Source organism: Solanum tuberosum, unplaced genomic scaffold (assembly GCF_000226075.1).
Source record: "Solanum tuberosum cultivar DM 1-3 516 R44 unplaced genomic scaffold, SolTub_3.0 scf00074, whole genome shotgun sequence".
In the NCBI taxonomy this organism is placed as follows: Eukaryota; Viridiplantae; Streptophyta; class Magnoliopsida; order Solanales; family Solanaceae; genus Solanum; species Solanum tuberosum.
In genome coordinates this window covers 362,300-388,467 of record NW_006238998.1, presented here as the reverse complement: position 1 = coordinate 388,467, position 26,168 = coordinate 362,300, and the positions used below count along the sequence as shown (strand labels likewise).

Sequence of the window (26,168 nt, the reverse complement as noted above, 5' to 3'; positions counted from 1 at the left end):
TAATTTTCTATTCTAGTTAGAAATTATCTCTATAAATGTATGTCACTGAATAAAATCAATTTAATTAGTCCTAACTCATTCGTATTATATTTACAACATCGATTCCACGCATACTCATAACAAAGACATTTACAAATGCACAACATCCAACTTCTTTTTTCCCCTGAAACACTGCAAACTAATCTATATTTGCAAACAAAGTGATACTACTTCCCAACGAAATGAAACTTTCAATATCTAATTATCAGTGAAAAGACAAACTTCCAAAACTGTATGATGTTCCTAATATTTTCTACTTGAAGGGAGGCTTAACAACCCGATTTCAGTCTGATGGACATACATCCCGCATTAAAGAAAGGGATAGTTGCCAATATGTACCATTTGGCCTTCTAGTTTAACATTATCGCTCAAGTATACACTCGGTTGTATAGGTATGTGTAATTTATGCATATTCGTATAAAATTGTATACTACCTCTACACTCTGTACATATTTTGTAACTAGATAGCCCAAAGATATTCGGGCTGTAATTTTCTCTGGAAGGAAAAACACAACTCAAACAATACAAGTGAACATTAGTCTTTATGGAACCTTCAGTTGATCCCTTAGGCTTCTGGTAACATTGAATTTGTAGTAGGTAAAGAATAGAGTAACTTTTCCCCTTGATTTGCCATTAAGTCTCACCAACAATTACTGTACTGGAGATCTACATTTTCATTGCCAGAACGACACACTTTCAAAAATTTGGACACCAATCACTGATCAAGATGTCACCGGCTTTGTTACTCAAAATCACGATAATTATGCCATTTTTGGTATCTCTGATGACCTGTCAGCACCGGCCTAAGTCGACTAGCAGATGTGCATTGAATACAGCAGCATCCCCTTAAATGTTTCACACAGCCTGCACAACATCTGCACAAATCCAATCAAGTATTAGATCAAATATAAGTACTCACTTTCATTTAATGTATGCTGTAGTGTTTAAACAACTGAAACAAAGCACATAGAAGAACAGCAGCAACCTACGCTATGACTTGAGATGGAGAGAGAAAAGTTTTACAGTAAAGAATCCTTGCCGAGAGACATCAAGCTCGCTCTCCTATTGACTTGGAGGAAAGTTGATACCAATAGCTAAGTCTTTCCAATTCATCATCTAAATTAGGTATTAGTGTAAAGTGGAAATGGGATTAACTGGAGTGTCCCCTGATATGTGAAAGACAAATGGTGATATCTCAAAGTATCATGTGTGATTGTGAAGTGAGAAAGACCTGAGCTCAACTGGGCTAAAACAAACACAAATGAATGTAGACACACATATGGTCACTGGTGGTGTCACCAAGGTATATGGTGATGGCTTTTGCCTGTCTTTTTGAGTATGACAGTATTAACTATGCTGAAGCCATGCAAGGAGAATAGATTTGATCAGGTTATTCTGCAATGTGATTCATTGAAATGCTGAAAGCAACTTAAATTCACCATGGCACTTACAGCAGATAATTGAGGAAGCATGATAGATAATAAGTCAGATGACAATATTGACTCAGCACTGTTTCAGAGAAGGCAAGGAAATTTTAGTTAAGGGGAGCACTAGAATTGAAGAGTGTTTATTCCATCACTCTAAGGATCTGCCGAAGGAAACATAGGCCCTTACAGGTTGAACAAACTTCAAAAGCCTTCCAATAGACAAACAGATGAAGAATGCAAGCACATGGCCACTGGAAAATTATATTTTGTGAAATATTTTGCTCCTCTTCACTTTGTACAGATTTTGGAACCTTCTTGTAAGGGAAGAGGAGCTGCATTGTTTTTGCAAAATGGGTAGATTGATGAATGTAAATGAATTTTGTAAATTGAATGGGTATGTCCATCCATAAAAGGGTTGTAAGGAGAGTGGCAGCTTAGCTCTTCTTTTTTGTTGTAATATTGTTCTTAATAATATTAATGTCAAGAGTGGGTAAAAGTTTCACATCGGTTCGGGGACTGGTGGTTTGCTTATATGGACTTGGGCAATCCTCCCCTCATGAGCTAGCTTTTGGTGTTGAGTTAGGCCAAGGTGTCATATCTTTACATGGTATCAGAGTTAGGTCCATCCCAGTTTGGGCTCCCGGTCCACGCTACAGTCGGGCCTAGGCGTGAAGGGGGGTGTTAAGAGTGGGTAAAAGTCTCACAATGGTTGGGGAATGGCTGGTGGTTTGCTTATATGGGCTTCGGCAATCCTCCCCTCATGAGCTAGCTTTTGGGTTGAGTTAGGCCCAGGTGTTATATCTTTATAATTAATATATGGGATATGCAATCTTTAAAAAATGTAACGCTATAACCCAAAATGTCTCTCATTAACTGAATTTAGGAACGAGAACAAAGCATATATCCACTGCACAGGCTTAAGAGTGCAAATATAACTGATTAAAGTAGCATCCGTCCATATGTTTATTGATGAAATGATTAGTCTTACAGGAAAAGTAGGTTGCAATCAAGGTTGGCACAATTGCGGTGCCTCAGCTCAGAGACTTGTGAACCACAGATGAAGCATTTCGCAAATGAGTCATCCAGGGAGCCTTCTAGCATTGTGCTTGCTTCGATCTCCACCGCAGGCTTGTAGGTAGAAGGTAGCAGAGAAAGGCGGGCATCAAATACAAATAGATTTCCGACCCATCCTACAGAACCTTCACTCTCAAGATAGTGAGAAACACCCCCCTTCAAGGTATATAATCGCTTAAAACCTTGCTTACTGTAGTAAAAACAAAAATAAGTTGTCAGAACTTACACAACATTTTCAAGTAAAATGCAAAGGTAAATGTGAACACCAGATGGTGCAACACATAAATGAAGAGACCAACTCTAGTGATGGTGCAGTTGTCTGCTCCGATATATTAAGATAATAAGTTATGTAGAGCAACTGAATAGCCATTTGATAGTCTTACACAACCTCAGCACATAATCCTCAACCTAATATAAGTTTCGAGTATATGAAAATAGGTTTTAGCTCAAAACAATAATTACATTTCATTTGAGAGATCCTACTGATTTTGCCTACTGAAGAAGCTTATGTACTAATGCAACTAGAATTCGTATCAAGTCAAGGCTTGAACAATTTCCACGTAGTGCGTGCCAGTATCACCAAGCCAGAGAAGCCTGATTAATAAGTTGACTCTCCAATGAGGGTCAAGTAGCTCATTTAACCAACAGATGGTATTTGCAGAAGAGCAGTATAAAAAGTACAAACACCCCCACAGAAGATAGCTATTCTCTCCACTCAAGAGTCTGTCATAGGAAAGAAACTATTGGAAGGTAACTGCTTTTTGTGGAGGGTGGATGACAAGAAATTTTACATTCCAAGTACTTTAACCAGGAAAAGCTGAAAACTGGATATTCTTATGGTGTCGCTGAAGAGATGGCTCAAAGTTCCAATATCTCACACATTTATGCTCTAGCACATAGAGAGAGAGAGCATAACGCATACAAAAAATCTACAGCTTACCGTAGTATAGCAGAATATACATCACAGCGGATACCTCCAGTGCAGTACATCAATATATCAGTTCTCTCCTTATCAACGGCTGCTAAAGGATCTGAGGCAATCACCTGCAAAACAGGATAACAAGATATTAGTCATATTTACAGAAAAAAACACATTCCTGGATATTATCTTGTGCAGGAAATGACAGTTTCTATGTTTATGTGTAAGCATATCAATGGACATACAACCAAGTAAAATAGCAGCATGCAGCAGTGCAAGTATGAATGAGAATATAAAGTGGTACAGTAATACCAGAATATTATCCTGGCAACTACTGAATTTCATGTCATCCCAATATGTCGATTTTAGCCAGATACATTATTCAAAAATACAACATACCCAATATAATGCAACAAAGTAGGGCCTTGGAGGGTAGAGTGTACGAAGACCTTACCTCTACCTCAGGTAGAGAGGCGGTTTTTGATAGATCCTTGGCTCAAGAGAACAAGTCCAAAACAGTCCAGAAAATGAAGTAACAGAAGTACAGGAAATAGCAGAAAGTAAAGGACAATAACTACAACAACATAATATGATAGTCAGAGAACAAGACAGCAGATGATAATACAAATTGAAGGACCGGAAACTACAGGAGCAATACTACACCCACTAGTATGGACAAATAATAGGACAATACACTGCTACCTACTAGCCCTCCATCCTAATTTGTGTCCTCCACAACCTCCTATCTAAGGTTATGTCCTTAGTAAGCTGAAACTGTATCATATACTGTCTAATAACCTATTTCAATACTTTTCCAGCCTACCTCTGTATCTCCTGAAACTAGGGATGCAAATAGGGCAGGTTAGGGCCAGGCAGGGTGGGGAAAACCATGACCTACCAAGATTTTGACAAGCCCTGCCCTAACCCGTTTAGCATCTCTTTAAAAAATTGTCCTGCCCCACCCTGCCCTGCTAAGCTCTGCCCTGTTCAGTTTTTTTCTTTTTCCTTTTCTCTGTCTTTCTTTTGCATATTGTGATACTCTGTTAATTTTTTAAAAGTGAACTGATGAATGATGATGATGTACTAGCTGCAATCAAATCCTCTACTGTATGCTTTGCTTTATAACTCCAAAAACATTTCTGTTAAATAATGATGACTTACATTCACAAATCCATTTTACACGCTAAACAATGATAACATTTTTCTGTAGATTAATATATTTTCAAAAGATAATATATATCTTAAATATTTAATTCAATATCTTTTATAAGGTCTCTTATTTGTCTAATATAAATTTTAATTTTACATAATTAACTTTTTTTCTTAAAATTTAATATAACCTTATGAGAGCAATTGTGAAAGCAAACCGTACATTCGTAATTGCACTGTAATTACACAGTGGCAAACAAACAAGTCAGTGTAATTATTAAGTTGTGTAATTACTACGGTGGTAATTACTACCCTAGTACTCATACCAATTTCAATTACCAGGTGGCTTTCCAAACATACCCTTAATCTTCAGAATGTTAATAGCCAAATTTTAGCCTGCAAACCAAACCCAAACTTGCCCTGCCCCATTAAAGTATTTCCAAAAATAACTTTTCCCCTACCCTACGGCCTACCCTATCTCGCCCCACCCCATTTAGAAGCTCCCCAGCCTTGCCCCATTTAGAGTTCTGCCCCGCTCCGCCCTAATTTGCCATCCATAGCCAGCGTCTCGCACCTTCCACTCACTGGGGGCATGCATAGATCTCCTCTCAACATGCCTGATCCATCTAAGACTCGGTTTCTGCATTTTCTCTTCCTCCGACGCCACTTCAACCTTGACCCGAATGTCCTCATTCCAAATCTTATCTCTCCTAGTATTGATACGAATTGACCTAGGAAAATAAGAACAAAATACGGAATTGAAAGACAAGTAAGTAAGTATGTAAGTATGTAAGTATGTATGTATGTATGTATGTATGTAAGTATGTATGGATGGATGGATGGATGGATAGATGGAGATATAGATGGATAGATAGATGGAGATATAGATGGAGATATAGATGGAGATAGATAGATAGAGATAGATAGATAGAGATAGATGGAGATAGATGGAGATGGAGATGGAGATGGAGATGGAGATGGAGATGGATGGATGGATTGGTTTGTAGATCAAAGTCCTATAGGTCAAAGTCATCTGTAGCCCCTTAAAGTTGTCCGCATAATTCATTTAGACACCTCAACTAGGGGTAGTACCTATTGAACACTTTAACCTTAAAAAATTTATATCTATTAGACACAAAATGTCAATTAGTTGAAAAATAAAATTGCGTGTAGCTCAAACACAAATACATAGCAGGTGTACCAATGAAACAACGATACGTGGCGGTTGAATTCAATTTTTTAAAAGTTCTATTTAAATAATCCAAAAGGAATTTTAAGAATTTAAAAATTAACTTTTTTAATTAACCCCCCGCACCCACCCAACCCAACCCTCTCATCTTCTTCTTTACCCCTTTCCGCCGGCGTCGACACACAAATAAAACATCTCCCCACTCTTTCATTCCCTTTCATCGGCATCGACAACACCTCCTACCCATTGCCTTCATCTTCTTTCGATAATAAACATTTATCACAGTTACAAAAAATAATACTTTTACCGGAAAAAAAATTGATTCAGTTTTCTTTCATCAAAATAAATGGAGTTTCGCCAAAATATTTACAACCTGAAAAAAGAGGAAAAAACAGAAGAATAGTTGGAGAGGGTGAGAGAAAGAGAGAGAGAGAAAGTTGGTGGGGTGGGGTGACATGGGAGGTAACCGGTTAGTACAGAGATGGTGGATGGAAATTGTTGAAGCTGTTCCTAGGAAGAAGACGTCCTTTTTTTTTTTATTGTTAGTTAATTGTTTTTTGTTTCTTTATTAATTAATGTCAAGGTCAATAAATTTAAAAAAATGTACTTTTTCAGGAAAAATAAAAAGGAAAATGTTGTTTCTACATCTTCACGCGCCCATGGAAAGTGAATCACAAACGATTTGCCATGTAGGCAAAAAATGCTTAGACGGTTCAAATCTGGGGTGGTAGAGGTGTTCAATAGGTACTAGGTGTAGTTGAGGTGTCTAAATGAATAATGAGGACAACTTTGAGGGGCCGCAGATGACTTTGGCCAAGTCCTATAACATGGATTTTAGCTTGATTTCTACGAAGGGGTTTTATGGCTCGTAAAAGGGACTACGGGTCGTAGATGCCTCTAGTAGATGAAACTTTAGATAGTCAGCATTTCAGCCTAAGTTCTACGGACAGGGATCTACCGTTCGTAGATTGAATCACGAACAGTAGATGATCTAGTAGAACCTGCCGAAATCAATTTTTAGTCGAGATAATTCTGGTCTTTTACTACTCTTTTGATCCCCTAAACTAAGTCGTTTTGGCCTATTCTAAGTGGGATTAAAAAGTAATTAGTCGACCACCCCTCTCACGCATACCACCCAAAATCAAAGATCAGTACTCTCAATGTTCCTCTCAAGCAAGAACTAGGGTTCCATAGTTTCAATTCAAGAATTTGAGCTAGGGCTTCCATTCTAGGTAGTAGATGAAACTTCAGATAGTCAGTATTTCAGCCTAAGTTCTACGGACAGGGATCTACCGTTCGTAGATTGAATCACGAACAGTAGATGACCTAGTAGAACCTGCCGAAATCAATTTTTAGTCGAGATAATTCTGGTCTTTTACTACTCTTTTGATCCCCTAAACTAAGTCGTTTTGGCCTATTCTAAGTGGGATTAAAAGTAATTAGTCGACCACCCCTCTCACGCATACCACCCAAAATCAAAGATCAGTACTCTCAATGTTCCTCTCAAGCAAGAACTAGGGTTTCATAGTTTCAATTCCAGAATTCGAGCTAGGGCTTCCATTCTAGGTATGTGGGATTTCATCAATGAGTATCTTTCCACCCATTGAGTCCCAAAGAAAACGTAGCTTTTCAGTTCATGATTTCTATAGCAATTAGGGTTTTATGATAAGTATGATTTCTACTTTAATTCACATTCGTCTTCATAAATTGTTCAAGTATGTGTTTCCAAACTATGATTTAGTATCTCTAAATGGTGTTTTCATGAACCCTCAAACAGAGACATTTTTATGGCTCAAAACCATGTTATTTTAGATCATGCATGTCTCAAATTATTAGTTTTCAAAATTTAGGATGCTTTCAGATAAAGAATCAATTGGTATTTATCAGTTATCAAAATTCATTAACTATTCACTTATAATTAGTAATATTAAGTATTATCAAATTATTATTGTTTACAGTTTTATTACATGTTTTTGTTGCGAGTTTACTTAGCACCGAGCGGACCTAGGAATGAAGGCTCACCCGTTAGTTGAGGACTGAGACCTTTAGTAGCAATCCTATCAAAGAATGACAAAAGGTCCCATATTGGTGGTTAATGTGATAGGTGGACTCCTTATAAGGCTTGGGCAATCCTCCTCCCTTTGAGAGCATCTCCAACCCTACACTTTATTTTACACTCCAAATATAGAGTTCTCTATTTTTTTAGACAATCAACTCCAACCAAATTCTCTATTTTATTCTCTAAAAATAATTTTTTTCTCTCTCCTCAATATTATATTATTATTTCTATTTCATTTTTGTTTTCTTATTTCATAATATAAATCTTTTCTTTCTTTTTTCCAAATAACATCCTACATAATTTTCATGTAATATAAAATTTAAATTTTTTGAATTTTTATTTAATATTAAATTATATTTTATTCTAAGTTTCTAAAGAACAACTTCGAATATTTGAAAAAGGAAATCAACAAGCACTACCGCAATCACAACTCCAACTTCTCTAAATCATACACTAATTTCTTTTTCGAATATTGTTAAATCTAGAAACGATCTACCAGATTACTAAATTATTATTGTGTTTTTTAAAAATTTTATGTTATGTGTTGTATTATTTTCATGCATTTAAATTATTATGTTATGTATTTTATTTTTAGATTTAAATTTTTTATCTTATCATTTAAATTTTGTGCAATCTTCATAGTGAAAATTATTAATAACATCAAATTGTATCACAAAGTGACAAAATTAAAAAAAATATTTAAAATATTATTAATTCGAGATGAAAGTAGTATATATAAAATAAAATATTTTGAAAAAATGTTATATTACCTTTAAAAAGAAATGCGAATATTAGAGATTTAATTAATAGCTTTATATGACAAATAATATGTTAATTACAAAATAATAGAAATAATAATATAATATTCAAAAAGTAGAAATAGAGAGTATGAATAGTAGTTCTCCAAATTTGGAGAACTACTATTCAACCCTCTATAATTGGAGAGTAGAGGGTAAAATAGAGTGCTTGGCGAGGACATTCTCTATTTTACTCTCCAAATATAGAGAATGGAGAGTAAAATAGAGTAGGGTTGGAGACAGTGGCGGAGCCACCCTATTATGAGGGGGTTCATCCGAACCCCTTTCGGTAGAAAATTATATGATTTATACATGGTTAAAATAAATTTTTAGGTATATATAGTAGATGTCGAACTCCCTTCGACTACTTCGGGTGTCTATTTTTTTAGATTTTGAACCCCTTTATTGAAAATTCTAGCTCCACCACTGGTTGTTGATGGTTTAAGCTAGCTTTTGGGGTGTGAGTTAGGCCTAAGACGTAATTTAATATGGCACCAGAGCAGGGCCCATCTCACCCAATGTTGGGATCCCCAAAATCAAAATTGCCCACGCACCGGATGCTAAGCACTGGGCGTGAGGTAGAGTGTCAAAGAATGAAAAAAAGTCACACATTGGTGGTTAATAAGATGGGTGGACTCCTTATAAGCCTTGGGCAATCTTCCTCCCTTTGAGCTAACTTTTGGGGTGTGAGTTAGGCCTAAGACCTAACTTAACAAATCCCTATGCCTCAGAACTACATGCCATCTTAGGATTATAAGGGTCACCCATTAATTGAGGACTAACTCCTTAGTCTTTTACAGAAATTAGCTTAGTTGTACAATATTAGCTCAGATTAGACACTATATAGCCTCTATATACTGGCCAAGTATATTGGGTCCTTTTTATGGGAATCATACGTCGAACTCCATGTTAGCTCATATGGTTATATGTCGGTTAGTAGTATCTCCCACAATTCAGTTTCATTTGTAGCATGACCTTGTAGTTAGTTATATCAGTTTTTAGTATATTTCAGTTACATGTTTTACACTTTTACTACTAGGTCATCGCATCATCTCATGTTATTCAGTACAATACTTCAGATTTAGCATGTTCAGCTATTATGTTTAGCATGCATATCCCTCATACTCAGTACATTCGAAGTATTGACCACATATTGTTTGATAATATAGGTTCAGACGTTCAACATTTAGCTCACAATTTGTACGACTTCGGATCAGCTTAGTATTACTATTGGTGAGTCCTCATCTTTTGAGGACGTCCTTTATATTTCATTTAGTCATTGCTATTTTTAGTTTCAGACCGTTAGAGTTAGTTGGGGGCTTGTCCTAGCCACTCATCTTAGTAGACTTTCAAAAGTTCGTTATTACAGAAACATGCTATTTTAGATGTTTGAGTTTAATAAACCTATTTCAATTGAGCTTCCACATTCGTATTTCAGCTTTCCATGTATGTATATCTTAGTGTCATATCAGACCATGGGTTAGCTTAGGGTCACTTGTGGCTCTAAGCATCGTGTTACGACCAAGGGGTAGTATCGTGTCGTGACAACCATCTCCTCACAGCATCAACATTCCCTTCCTCTTGCTTGAAAACCTATCCTTGAGGAAGTGAAACCCCACCCAATTGCCCGATTCAAGCACAACATTCTTCCTTCCTTTGTGTGTTGTCTTAGCGGTCTCTCAATTCTTCTTCTCAAGTTGGAGCCTCACCTTCTCATGCATCTTTATTCATGGCCTCAGCTCACTTTGCACCATCTAGATTCACAATATCTTGGGACAAAGGGGTGAGATCTAACGGGGTTAGTGTATTAAAGTCATGGACAATTTCAAATGGAGTCATGCCAATAGGACTATGAATAACTCTATTGTATGCAAACTTAACTATAGGCAAGTTGATAAGAATCGGGTTACTTGAATAAACAAGAAAATAATGCGAAAGCAAAAATACAAAGATTAAAGACAAAATTTGAAAGATATGTCGAATTTGAGAATTAAATCCCTAAAATTTCAGAATATAGTGCTAAGAAACCTAATTGATCTTAGTATTCAAAATTAGCAAATTAAAACTAATTATGATACTAATAGAGTCAATTGAAGAACTTAGATCAATAAAGTGTTCTAGATCTCTATTTCGAAGAAATTTGATACAACAATTAGTATAAAACTAATTACCTTCTTTACTTTTCGAATAAGAACCAAAGATATCAAGTTAAGAATTAATTTTACATCTTAAAGAATCGTTCTTATAAATTTGTAAGATAAATCTATTGTCACCATACATAAAGGTGTAAAAAAGAGCAATCACTCAAATAATATTAATCATGTCTTTTGAAAATAACAAAATTCACCCCTATATATAGGAAAAATATATCCCCAAAAGAATGGGATTCAAATCCTATCTTTATGGAAATAATAACTAGAAAACTTTAAACAAGAAAAGTTTTAATCTAGGAAACTTTAAACTAGGAAACTTTTAGACTGGGAACCTTTTAAGCTAAGAAACTTTTAAACTAAGAAACTTTTAAATAGGAAACTTTTAAACTAGGAAATTTTAAAATAGAAAACTTTTAAACTAGAAAATATTGGCTTTGAACGTTCGGCTTTTTGGACTCTCTTTTGGGCTTCATGTGGCCCAATATTCTTTCTTTGGGGCTTGAATTTGGACACTTCATCCGTGATAAACATTTTCTTGATTTTTCATTGAAGCCCATCAATTTTAATGGAGGTATACCAATGTGGATGCTATCACAAGTGCTCTTCCCAAAATGTCAACCTCCCTTTCACCATGGCTCGAAGCATAGAACCCAAGGTTCTATTCACCATCTTTGTTTGACTATTGGTTTGGGGATGACAAGATGTGGAAAACAATAATCTCATCCCGAGACGGCCCCACAAAGCCTTCTAAAAGTGAATAAGGAATTTGGAATCCCTATCACTTACAATGGTCTTGGGAATAGCATGCAATTTGACCACATTCTCAACAAATAATGATGCAACATGGGAAGCTTTGTCTCATTTGTTACATGCAACAAAATGAGTCATTTTAAAGAGACTGACAACCACAACAAAAATGATATTCTTCCCTCAATTAGTCCTTGATAAAGCTATACAAAGTCCATGGAGATATCAACCCAAGGTCCATGATGGGTGGGGGAGAGGGGTGTATAAACCTTGGGGAAGGAGCTTAGACTTGGCATCTTTGCACTCTACACATTGGCTACAAATCTAGAGGGGTTGGATTGTATTTTGGGCCTATAAATTGCTCTTCAATAATACCCAAGGTCTCAGCAATACCAAAATGTCACATCAATCCACCATCATCTGCCTCTCTCACAAGGAGTTCCATCCAACAGCTTCTAAACTCCACCTTTGTGCCCTAGTTCCTCGTACAAGCATACAAGAGGATGCAAATTTGGCGTTGTAATCGCCACCCTTACCTCCTTTCTCACCACTTTGTACACTTCTCTCTTTGTTCTCTTATCCTCCTTGTCCTTGCTCTCCACCAATTTCACATCAGCTACCTTTTTTGCCTCTACCTTTCGTTGGGACTTCCTCATTCCACCACCAATCTCCTTGGTGTCCACCAGAGTTACCCTTTGAAACTCCCAACACCTTTCAAACCACTTCCTTGATCCAACTAGAAATCATATCCCATATACAGGTTGCATCCCCACTGCTTGTTCGGGCTCCCAATGACACTAACTTTTCCCCCACCGCCTTCAACTTAATCTCCAAATCCATAGTTAAGAGCTTATGTTGAGTTGTAAGATATTTGCCCGAAATTACATTGTAGCCCTTGCAAAGGCCTCCTGTAACAACCTTACTAATATTTGAATACAAATATAGACGGAAGGAGTTTAGTGAATAAAAGAGACACGGAGGGAATAATTGGCAACTATTAAAGGGTCAGGATTAGAGATTATTAAATGAAGCTCAATGGCTGAGATTGACTGAGATCACAATAAATACACGCAGCAGAGAGAAAGAGGACAACGCAAATATGGTATTCTAACAAACTTTCTCAATTTCTTCTCAGCTTCTTCTTCTTCTTTCTATTCTCTTCTAACCTTCCTCTTCTTCTTTCCCTTTTTCTGAATCGGGGCTCTATCAGTGAAGAAACCTTACTTGTTCTCTATTTTATCAATCATTTCCATTTAACTGTAATTTTTGTTTCCAATTCCAAATAATAGAAAATTGCTCCAAAAAAGTATTGTGCTGAAAGTTTACTGTTTTATTGAATTCCTATTGAGTTCATAACAATTGGTATCAGAGCCATTGCTTCCCCAGGCGATAACAATCTACTCATGGCAGAAGGAACAAGGATGAGACTCATGGATGAGAAACTAGCTCAACATGATGAATTGCTGGTCGAATTGAGGAACAGCCAACAGGCCATAAATGCTACTCAAACAGGGATACAAGGAACTTTGGAGCTGGTTTTGGATCGACTCACTACAATGGAGAGGCCACAACAGAGGTCAAGAAAATACTCTTCATAGAGGTGATGGTATTCTCCCTAATCCAGTTCCCGACAGGCGTCCAGGTCGACTGAATCAGGTAATTCCTAACCCTAAGTGGGAGCTTCCTAGCTTTGAGGGTTCTAACCCTAAGGTTTGGGTACGTAAATGTGAACGGTACTTTAACTTGTATCGAACCCCTGAGGATCAGAAGGTGGACGGGGCTGCTCTTTATCTAAATGGGGATGCTGAAACTTGGTACAATTCCTTAGTATTGAGTAGGGGACCCGTCTCATGGGCTGAGTTAAAGGAGGAGATCTGTGATAGGTTTGGAGATATTTTAATGGAAGATGTGGTGGAGGAGTTTAATAAGCTTAGCCAAACTGGAGATGTCGAGGATTTTTTGAGGAAATTTGAGGATTTGAAGGCTGAAATGATCACGCGAAATCAAGCTTTAAACGAGTCTCATTTTTGTCCAGCTTTATTGGGGGCCTCAAGGAAGAGATTAAGTTTGCTGTAAAGATGTTCAAACTGACCACCCTTAGCTTTGCTATCCAGCAAGCTAGGATGCAGGAAAAAGCTATAGAAGTTGCCCTGAAGAAATCTAACGTGGCCACTAAAGCCAGTGGGAATAACGTGTCTGCAAGTAGTTCTATGGTGACTGCGCCAGGGTCAGTGAATGCTAGCCCGAAACCTGCACCTCCTCGGCTAAGTTCTGAAGTGTATGAACACAGAAAAGCCAACCAGTTGTGTTTTAGATGTGATGAGAAGTATGGATTGGGCCATAGGTGCAAGATAAGGCAATTACAATGCATCTCTGGGTCTCCTGAAGAGTTGCCTGTCATACAGGAGGTACCACCAGAAATTGAGATTGAGTTTGCTGGGGAATGGAGTTCAGAAATTACTGTAGCACAATGTCTGGCAACTGGAATGGGGTTAACACTAAATTAGTTACTGGCTTGACTAAGAAGAGAACTCTATCAATCCTCGTGGACTCGGGCAGTACTCATAGCTTCATCAATATAAGAAAGGTGCTGAAAACAAGGTGGCTGATGCCTTGTCTAGGCAATTTGAGGACAGAGAAGCAGTTGTAACCACTAATTCAGCTTGTGTACTAGCTATGAGCGCTATGGTGCCTACTTGGGTCCAAGAAGTGAGTAAGAGTTATGAGGAAGACCCTGAAGTGTGTGCCTTAATTTCTGAATTTTCTGTGAATCACCAAGGTCCTCATATCTATCACTACTCTTCTGGAGTTCTCAAGCGAAAAGGTAAAGTTTACATTGATGGTAATGGGAGTCTGAGACAACAATTGGTTTCAACATTTCATGACTCGCCAATTGGGGGTCATTCTGGTCAACTGGGGACTTACATGAGACTGTCTCAAAAAAAAATTTGGCCTGGCATGAGACAGATGGTTCGACAGCATGTAGAATCTTGCGATGTGTGCCAAAGAAACAAAGACGAAAATGTTCCTTATCCGGGACTACTCCAACCCCTTCCTATTCCTGACCAGGCATGGAGGCATGTGAGCATGGATTTTATAGGACTGTCGAAATCTAGAGGCAAAGAGGTAATCCTGGTAGTTGTAGATCAAAGAACAAAGTTTGCCCATTTCATGACCTTGTCCCACCCTTTCACAGCCAGCACAGTTGCTGCTAAGTTTTTCAAACATGTGCATACACTCCATGGAATGCATGTTGTCTCTGACAGGGATAGCATTTTTTTGAGCAACTTTTGGCAAAATCTGTTTAGATTGTTAGGAACCCAGCTGCACCTTGGTACTGCCTATCACCCACAAAGTGATGGACAAACTGAAAGAGTTAACAAATGCATTGAGAACTATCTCAGATGCATGACCTCTAGTAGGCCTACACAGTGGAAACAATAGATACCTCTCTCGGAATGGTGGTACAATACTAATTTCCACACAAGTATTCAATGTAACCCTTTTGAAGCCTTATATGGGTACACACCACCTTATTTGACCCTTGGTCCTATGAAAGACACTACACTTCCTGCAGTTGAGGATATCATCATGAAGAGACAACAGATGCAACAACTTCTGTTGGATAATTTGTTGAAGGCTCAAGAGAGGCTGGAAATGTATACTGATCAAAAGAGGACTGAAAGAGAGTTTAAGGTTGGTGACTGGGTGTTTCTCAAGTTACAGCCCTATAGGCAGACTCGCTGGCCTTAAGAAAGAACCTTAAGCTAAGTTCCAAGTATTATGGTCCCTATGCAGTGATAGACAGAGTGGGAAAGTGGCATACAAGTTGAGTCTGCCAGCTGATTCCAGGGTTCACCCCGTCTTTCATGTGTCCCTTCTTAAGAAAAAGGTTGGCAACAGGGTGGTGGTGCAGTCTGCTTTGCCCCTTACTAGTGAGGATGGTCAGTTTCTAGTTAAGCCACTTCACATATTACAGAGGCAGATGGTACACCATGGCAATACAGCCGGAGTGAAGGTTCTAATTCAATGGTCTAGCCTTCCTCCTGAGGATGCCACATGGGAGGATTATGAATTTTTGAAGGCCAAGTTCCCTTATTTTGATGTTCATTCTTGAGGACAAGGATGTTTTCCAAGCGGCAAGGTGTAACAACCTTACTTATATTTGAATACAAATATAGACAGAAGGAGTTTAGTGAATAAAAGAGACACGGAGGGAATAATTGGCAATTATTAAAGGGTCAGGATTAGAGATTATTAAATGAAACTCAACGGCTGAGATTGACTGAGATCACAACAAATACACGCAGCAGAGAGAGAGAAAGGACAACGCAAATCTGGTATTCTAACAAACTTTCTCAACTTCTTCTCAGCTTCTTTTTCTTCTTTCTATTCTCTTCTAACCTTCTTCTTCTTCTTTCCCTTTTTCTGAATTGGGGCTCTATCAGTGAAGAAACCTTACTTGTTCTCTATTTTATCAATCATTTCCATTTTATTGTAATTTTTGTTTCCAATTCCAGATAATAGAAAATTGCTCCAAAAAACTATTGTGCTGAAAGTTTACTGTTTTATTGAATTCCTATTGAGTTCATAACACCTCCATCATCCTTCCTAAGGAATAAGTAATCACTTTGAGTCTTAGCCACCGTGCTACGGAAGGTAACCAAGTGGTTCCCCTTAGGAAAACTAGAATTTGCTACCACCATCTCAAAAGCTATAGTGAAATCCAAAAGTGCAACTCCTTCAATTCGATCCCCAAAACCAAAACTTCCATGCACATCGTCATAACCCCTAAAGAATATCGAATGTGGCCACTGAAATCCACTCCTACAAATAGCATTTCAATGGAAAGGATTCTTCTCAAAACCTCATCCAAATCCTCCCAAAACGCTTTTGACTTCCTCATCCAAACCCTCTTGAGGCGTGTAAGTGCTAATAATGCTCCACGTAAGCCCTCCCACGACTAACTACACCGACATAATCATATCATTAACCCTCCTGACCTCTACCACTTGCTCCCTAAAATACCAATCAACTGAAATGCCTAATCCATTACTATTCCTAACCTCTACCGAGTACCACAACTTCAACCCATCCACATCCTGAGCCTTAGTCCCAACCCACTTAGTTTCCTAGACACAAGCTATACTAATCTTCCTCTCCTTAAGGATCTTTACTCGCTCTATGGATTTCCCAGACAATGACCTTATGTTGCACAACCCTAATCTCAATCTAGACGCTCTCTGAACCCACTTATTGCTTACTTTATGTTCAGCTAGCACTAAAAAGACTACTCCTAATAGAAGAGGCAGATTTATTCCAAGTATTTCAGCTGGAACAACTACGTACATATTTTTTTCTAAACCCTCGCCTCCGTACCCAATCAACAACATGACCCTACTCTACAATCGCCAACCGAAGCCACTCAAGTAGAAGGAAGTAATACATGCAATGAGGGACTACATACAAGAATCAACATGATAATACATGTAGGCAGACAAGCAAACAATTATCAACAAGAAGATAGAGAAACAAGAAAGTGTTTTCCAGCGTTGTACTATGATCAACTTGCAAATCTAAGATATACAAATCAGACGAATATATGGTTGTAAATTTATCCCACATGTTTCAGAGAAAGACTTGTGATACAGTTAGAATTATGCTTTTGAGTTGTAGTACCTTAATTTTACTGCTTTAGTTGTTTGAATAAATCTTAGTTAATAGTTGGTTAGCTGGTTTTTTCCTATTAATTAGTATTAGTTTGTTAAGATATATTTTCCAGGGATACTCTGGGCTAGGTTACCATTATCTTTTTACTGCTTTTGTTCTTATAAATGTAGAGTTCAACAAGGTAAAATAAAACAATTCTCATTGACCTCATTGCAATGTTTTTCTCTCGTTATTCTTTCTATTATTTTTCAATTTCTTTGCTAAGAACCCAACAAAATACTTATAGATTGGTCAAGTAATGGGTTAGAAAGAAAGAAAACACTTCAAATTATGTAAAAATACAAAAATAACATTTACTAGATTAGCTTGGACGAGAAGATAGAAAATTGAGTAATAAACTGCTAAAACCTCTGACTCAGATTGCCCAAATGAAGTGGCCCGAAAACAATCAACATCCGGCCGATGAGCGCCTTGAAAATGCCCAACATCCCATTCATAACCTTCCAGAAAATCAAACTACACTATATTAGAAGAAAAGGCAATTGAAATATTCAATTATATAAAAGAAATAGCAACGCAAAAGTTGACATTTACAGAGTATAATAAGATGTTTCACCTTAAGCGGTTGTCTGGTCTATAGGCAAGACTGGAAATTTATACTTGGTCAAGAAATAGTTCCAACTCTAGGATTGACAGATTCTTGTGTTCTTCTGAGTGGAACGATCTATTTGGTGCAATCAAACAATTCAAACTCCATGTATCATCTGGATCACTGTCCAGTAATCCTAGATTGCGGCCACTGGTCTAAAAAGGCGAATTTTTCTAATTTGAAAATACATGGTTGGAGCACCTGACATGAGGAATTGGACAGAAATTGGTGGACAACTTTCAGTAGTTTGGGCGGTCCGCACTTATTTTTGCTAAGAGACTTAAGATTAATGAATGGAACAAATCCTGTTTTGTTGATTAGGAGAGTGTTGAGCTGGCTTCTTACCAACTTATGGATATTGCAAGGATATGGTTTGATCAGTGGAAGAAGACTAAGGGCCTGTTTGGCCATGCGATATGAAATCATAATATGAAATCATGAGATGAAGTTGAAGTTTTGTTTCGACATGCAATTTGGACTTTTTATGTCGTATGTTTTTCATAAACATAAAAACCTTATAGGTTGTAAAAACTATTAAAATTGTCCCAAATCATTCTACGATCGTACCAAATAAGCAAAACTTTTATAAAATCACATAATACACTATCATAAAACTATTCTTCAGAAAAACACAACATTTATTGATCAACTTTAATTGAATAAAATATAAAATTAAACATAAGTTGTAATGTACTAGTCTTTAATATAATCCACCCACATAATACAAACAACCTTCTAATGTTGAACTTGCATTTCTCGATCATATGACCATTCCCGTGACTTTATGGGCTATCTTTCAAGTGTGCGACTAAATCATTCAATGGCAGAGATAGGGAGTGCCTCGCGGATTTCTACTCTTATGGCTCGCGCCAGGCAGGACTGGGATCACTGGGAAGCCCTTCCCACTTCATCTCTTATATATATATTATATTATTATATAATGTAGATGATGATTGATTGAAGATTTCCTTTCTACAATAAGCCTACGAGATGAATTGGACCTCAGCCCGAAGAGCGCGTGCATCCAAATTTAAAATTAAATAAGATATCATTTAACTAAATCATACGAAAATTAAACTTAAATTATAAAACAATCAATAGTATAAATCAAAGCTAACAGAGAAAAATTAAGAAAATCAATTTTAGCTGCTAGTTGAATACACTCCCTTTGGTTCATATCAAATGAATTGTTGGGACCTTTTTCGTGAACTTTTTGTAGTTCAAGAGAATTCTTTAGACTTTTTTTTTTCATATTTACCTTTTATTTTATTGAGATTCTTAACTATTTTAAAAAATAATTTAGAAATAATCAAAAGAATAATAATAGAGAGTGACCTTTAAGTATATCTTTAAATGTAATTTCTTAATACTATTAACTCAAGGCTAGAAATAGAAAGATGTAATTTCTTAGTACTATTAATTCAAGGCTAGAAATAGAAATTTTTGTTTCTTTCCTTTTTTAAAAAAAATTGAATAATGCGCTACAAACTGGAATCAAACTCGGGACGTCAAACACTCAAATGAGAAAGCTTACTGTTGAACCAACACCGCTCCTTATGTACAAGTGTGTTTATTTATCTATATATTCAAATAATAAAGAATATTTTGCCTATTCGTCTAATTTTCCGGTGAAGGGTGTTCGACTGACCACCCTTACTGTGTTGTAGCTCCGCCCCTGGATATGGAGCTATATAATGAAATGGATCTTGGAGTTAATATGCTATTGCTATTGAGATTGAGATTTTTGTTATTTACTAGTTTTTCGAAGTTTTGCACAAAATAATATTGCACATTTTTTTGTGAATGTTCAATGTGGATCATCATATATATCTCTTATTCACACGAACTTATGAAGATGGTCAATGAAAAATTTTCTTAGTTAAATGCAATAATGTATATATTTATTTCAATTTGATAAGGTTCAATCATGTAATTCGTCGTATCTCACTAATATTACTTTATTGACGATATTTGTTGTGTATTTTTCTTGTCATCTAACAAAGATGTGCTTTGCACGTGTATTCCACTTAACCTGTTTAGATGTCATATGAACATGTGGAAAACAACTACATTTTATTTTTTAGAACTATTTTTGTATATTAATCTTTATTTTGTAAGTTATAACATAATAGATGGCGTTCTTTTTGTTGGCTCTCATATTTGACTTCTTGATTGACTGTCCATAGTTAACTAAGAAACGTTTCCTTTTTTTATACCGGAAAAACTAAAAATTAAAATTAAAGAATATATTCTATCTGTGAAATTATATATATAATCACTTGTTTATCTTACACCCAACAAAGATATAGTTCATATACTCGTAAACAATTTTCAATTTATTCAACCAAGTATGATTCATCCAAAGAAAAATAACAACACCGTGTTATCACATATATAGGGGCTGTATAATAATATGAAAAATCATTGGTCAAAAGTTAATATAAGAAAAGATGAAACATAGAAATAATTAATGTAATAACTATAAGAATTCATAATATTATTACTAAAGAGTGTAAAAGAGTGAATAACATTTGCAATAATTTGTAATAACTAAGAGAATTTATAATGTTATAACTAATGAATTAATGTGCAATAGATGTATTTCAAATAAATTTTATATTTACATAAATAAATAGGACTTTTTAATTAATGTTACTATTTTTTTTATAGGTATGAACTTTTCTTCGTCGAAAAATACTAAAAATATTAAGAAATAGTAAATTAGTAAAACAAAAGGGCAATGTTTACATACAAATAACTATTTTGAAGTAAACTTCCAAACAATCTAAATCACATAAGTAGCATTGATAAATAAAGTCATTTTTTTGTCTTAGGCATCAAAAAAACAAATTGTGACAATTCTCTAACTCTTGAGAAGTTTAATAATTTTGGAAAAAGATATTCAGAAGCATATATCTACAAGAGAAATTATTAACAAAAACAAATAAATTTAGACTGCAATAAAAATTAAACTAATACAAATTTCAACTGGCATTATTACAAGTCATATAAAATTTTCTTCGTCGAAAATACTTAAATATTAAGAAATAGTAAATCAATAAAACAAAAGGACAATGTTTATATAATAATAATTATTTTGAAGCAAACTTCCTGACAATCTAAATCACATAAAACACTAATAAATAAAGTCATTCTTTTGTATTGAGTATCAAAAAACAAATCATGACAATTCTCTAACTCTTGAGAAGTTTAATAATTTTTGAAAAAGATATTGAGAAACATCTATCTACATCACAAGAGAATTTGTTAACAAAAACAAATGAATTTAGACTATATCATGTTAACTTCATATATTGGAACATTACGTACTAATGTATATACTAAGCAAAAAAATAGTTATTATATCATCAGAACTATTTTCCTCAACTACTCGAGGTTAAAGAATATACCCTCTTAGGATAGAACAATTTACTTCATTTTTATAGTGGTACCTCATATTCCGCTAAACTTCGAACTTACTCAACAAAAATAAATCACACAAAAAGATTTAAAATGCAAGAAGAAGAAGAGTAGAAGATTAAAGAAAAAATTGTGGTTGAAAAATGAGAGGCAAACCCTCTATTTATAGTCAACAAAGGGTAGTATGAACAAGTGTTTATTGTGTCTTATCTGAAAAGTCATAACCTTTCCAAGAAGTCACAACCCTTTGGAAAAGTCACAACTTATTGAAAAAGTTACAACTCTTTGGAAAAGTCACAACTCATCGAAAAATCACAACCCTTTGAAAAAAGTCGCAACTTATCAGAAAAGTCACAATCATCGAAAAAGTCAAAACCTAAGTTAGGGATATTATAGTAATTTAACATTAAAGTTAGAAGTTCAGGCTTTTAAAGTAATATAGATATATGCAATTAATATTTTAAATTTTTGTTAATAATTGACGCCTCACTCCAAAAAGGTGAGCACCTCGCCGCAAGCAGATCCTTGTCGCTTTTCGCCATCCTAAACACTGGACTTTCAGGTATATATTGAATACAATTGGGATTTTTGAGTTGTTTCACCATTTTTAGGACTTGGGATTTCAACAGAACATGCATGTAAGTGATGGTTTCATCAACAAACATTGGACAAGTGACTTTATCACAGTATTAATTGCTAAACTTTCTTATTGACTTTGACTTCAAATTTGTTTAATATTAAAATATGGGCATCGTTGAACTCGTTTAACCCAATAGAGTAATCTTTTGAATAGATTGGGAGTACTCAGAGGCTTTAAGAAGGGAAAGCTATTCCTAGAGACTAGGGAGCTTTGGAAAGAGGTAAGTTAAGGCTTTAAGTTCAACGAGAGAATTATTCCCAAATTAACTTAACTGATATATTATGTATATGGGGTGACATATAGGCAAGGTGACAAGCACTTATGCGGTCACTGGGTTATTTGTGGGGATATTATGCCATTTCATGCCTTCTTTCCATTCCTTATTTATTGCATGACTATTTGATCACACTCAATGCTAGTGATGATGTTATAGGCATTGTTTACATGCTAAATTGCCTGTTATGAGTTATATGCACATTAGATTACATGTTAGCTGATAGTCATATTTTGTTTGTATGCTTTGTAATTGGATACACTATATATAGAAATATCTAGATTTGGATATGGCACGTGAGTTGTTCGTATGAGATATGATTAACATGTGAGTTGTCCGTGCAGCACGTGGGTATGGATTAGTTCCTCATGAGTAACGTATTACTAGGTCATCCGGAATAGTGTACGTACAAGTTTTTTGTATTGGGAGCGCCAATGTTAGTAAAGGTTGAGTCTTTATCATACCTTTCCCTAATTAATGATTCTTATCGTTGTATATCTTTATATGCTGTATATGTCGCATACCTCTTATGTTGGATTTGATGCATATATCATTATGCCTCATTTGTACAAATTTGTTTGTCATATCGTGTTTACTTCTGTTGAGTCATCTATCTATTGACTGCACACATTATAATGGGTATTTTGAAGCAAAATACCTTATTGAAGTTGGTTCATGATACTTATTGAGTACACCTGGTTTACTGTACTCATACTACATTTATTGAACATTTTGTGCAGATGTTGATCCCTGTGCTAGCAGAGAGTGTGGTCAGCAGTAGAAGCAGATTTGGAGGAAGACTTGGAGGTTTCATAGTGAGATGCTTGGTTAGTTTGCAGCACCGTGTACTCCTTCCATCTCATTTACTATTGTTCTATTTCAATTCAGACAGTGTTACTTTGAGACTTGTGTATTTATTCTTTCTTCTTTTTTTTTTTTGATGACCATAGTGTCCGGACCAGCTTTCGCGCACCTCGACTCATTCCATGGGATACCTACCATCTCCCACCAGCAACAGCCGCCAACAGGTACCAAGTAACTCTGTCCACCAAGGCTAGGATAGATGGGATGAGTCACCTAGTGTTTTTGTCTCCGTTGGGATTAGAAGAACTTGGTTGTTTATTCTGCTTTTTCCAGTGTCAAAATTAAATTTCATTTTATGATTTAAAGACTATCGTTTTTGTTAAATAAATGGACATTGGGCCTAACTCAATCCCGAAAGCTAGCCCAAGAGAAAAGGATAGTCCAGGACCATATAAAGAGTCCAACTGCAACTTATCCCACAGATGTGGGACTCCAATCCCTGCAAGTCCAGGACTGGACATCTAGAGTGTGCACAATATAAGACGGGAGGTCCAAACAATAAATTGGGATTTCCCTGGCTCTAGTACAATGTTAGAGAATGGACAATTTTGAAAGCTTATTACTATTTCTTAATAGTGGAATTGGTTTACGTATGCAATTGGTCCGCATACAGGGTTGGGGGTAGGTGTCTCGTGGCTTAGGTAAATTGGGTCGTGACAACCTGTCTACAATTTTCACTTTCTGTAATTTTTGTTCTTCCCTCTTTCTTTTTTATGAGGTGAAGTTTTTTCTAATTATTTCCTCTTTTAGATGATTATTATAGTAGCACACGCTTATTTCCAAAAACTCTTATGGTGACGCTGCAGCTATTTCGGATAACAACTCTAGGGACAGGACATCTGTTTCCAGTGACTATTTGGAGCACATCACACCTCTTTTCCTCTTCTCGGTGACTGTTATGGCAACATAACACAACTTCCAGTGACCATGTTAACAATACAGCCTCTTTCCAACCACTATGCATACCATTATTTTGACAGCAACTTTTATAATAAAGAGTCTGGTGACTTCCCTACAAGTTACTAGCAACTATTAAGTTATCTATGTTTTCAAATAAGAGAACTTAGGGTCATAGGGTGGTTTTCCCACATTGCATCTGAGGAGACACCTCTGATGTAATATTAGTATACTAGGATGTTATAGTTAAATGTTGTATAATTAGGTCCTCATAGGTTAAATGTAAGAAGTTGCTCGAGTGTCACACCTACTATAGGTGTGCTTTACAATCCATGTCCTTCAAACATCTCTCCTCTTCTCTTATCTCACACGGTCCCTTCTCCCCAAAAGAATATCCCTCACCAGTGGGATAAACATTCCCATGGGGGAGGGTGGAAGTATTTGTAATTTTACAAGAAAAACAGATTTATTTTCTTTGAGCAGGGTGAAACTTTGAACGAGCAGCATCAAGAGTTGGCCACATTACTCAATCAGGCCAACCCCAAAACTAAGACCAGAAATGTAACAGGAAACAGAAAGAAGGATACTTACCGTTTCTCACGTCAAGAAGTATAAAACTGGGATTGAAATTTCCATGTGATGAATTATTAGTGTTATTTACAGCTTCCAATCTCTTCCTCCATTCAGATGGTGCCAAAGGAGCTGCTCTCATTGATGGATCAAGCAAAGGAAGGTGAGAAATCCCTCCTTCCATCTGTTAACCAAATGTTAAAATATCATTTTATTCTTTAAAAGCGAGAGAAAAAGATATTCATTAGGTTTATATGCCGGTTCTCTATAAGTGGATAAACTTTCGTCAACTCCCAAGATATAGTGAAAAGTCCCTCAAACCTCATCAAACCACTACTTAAAAGATGCTAAGATATGTCCATATGAACCCATCAACCCCAATTATTTTCCTTTCAATACGTACCTTTGCTGACCTTCAATTTCATTTAACATTTAAGATTCTCCAAAAATTAAGAAAGATGTGTAAATAATTTCAAGATACAAATGCACAGGTTTTAAGAACAGTTGAATTACTAATTGTCCAAGCAAACCTCTAGGAGACCGATCTGAATATATACTGTGTCCAATATCTACCTCCTCTACAGTCGATCTTAAATTGAAATACTCTGCCGAGCTAACCTCCTACATGATCAGCCTTAAAGTGGCTTATTCCGCTGAGCTACTTCAAGTTTGTAATGATCACTTGAGAAAACAACATCTTGGGAAAGCTTTAGCAGATATGCTACTAAGTTCATCACTTCATTTTGCTCCTTCTTAAAAAGAAAAAAAAAAATCCTTTAGCTGGCTTAAGGGTATAAAATCATATGAATTTTATTAACCAAAAGATGTTGCTAAAATTTCCAAGCACATAATTCCATTCACGAATCCCTGAGGACTCATTTAAATCCAGAAAACCAAACTAAAATCCAACTAATGTTGCACATTTCACAAGGTTTGAACCGTCTATAACTAATGAAGCCCTGAAAGAACATCAAACTAGGAGACTTTTGAGGCTATATGCTTCCTAGTGTAAACTTATTTATTTTTTGGGTAAGGTAACATTTGTATGTATAGGCACAAAACAGTACATGATTAGACTGAAACCTTACATAAGAGTGACCAAAAGTAAGCAAAAATCTACCTTCCTCCGAAGAACCTAATGTATCAACGATAGATATTTATCTTAGATTTTATATTTTATTTTTTGAGAATGGTAAACTTATCTTCCGGGTAGATTTGGCTGCACCAAAAACAGAGAAGTATAATACAGTTGAGTTCGATCTGATATATTGTATTGCTGCTGTTTACAAAACACCTAGAATTCCTTTCTCTCCATATTGCCTACCAAATGCATGCAGGGACCATCCTCCATCTTCCTCGATCATCTTCTCCAGCTCCAGCTACTTCCCAACTAAAGAGAGTTTCAGTAATCTTTCTAGGCATTGTCCATGCTATGGCCTATGCCTGTGAGATTAATGAGAGTGGAAGTTGTGAAACACCCAATGATGTCCTGCTTGAGCACCTCCCAACATCTGATAAAGGATCCCATTGTAAAATCATCAGACCTAGAGCCTTATCCATAGCACACATTTTCAAACACCCCAAAACTTCTTGTTCTTGAAATCTGCTTTGCAAAAGATCCTTTCCTTCCT

The 26,168-nt window shown here is 36.1% G+C and overlaps 1 protein-coding gene across 2 annotated transcripts in view; it reads right to left on the bottom strand.

The window, feature by feature from the left end:
* Positions 1-348: 348 nt before the first annotated feature.
* LOC102589106 (rhodanese-like domain-containing protein 8, chloroplastic) overlaps positions 349-26,168 on the bottom strand; it is a 32,673-nt gene continuing 6,853 nt past the window's right edge. For both annotated transcript variants that reach the window (XM_006345668.2, XM_006345669.2), the window contains exons 4-8: positions 24,559-24,721; positions 17,632-17,723; positions 3,481-3,584; positions 2,455-2,730; positions 349-914 (exon numbers count right to left, since the gene is read on the bottom strand). In XM_006345668.2, coding sequence (XP_006345730.1) covers positions 782-914; positions 2,455-2,730; positions 3,481-3,584; positions 17,632-17,723; positions 24,559-24,721 — 768 coding nt within the window. In that variant the 3' untranslated portion in view covers positions 349-781. The remainder of the gene's footprint in view (positions 915-2,454; positions 2,731-3,480; positions 3,585-17,631; positions 17,724-24,558; positions 24,722-26,168) is intronic.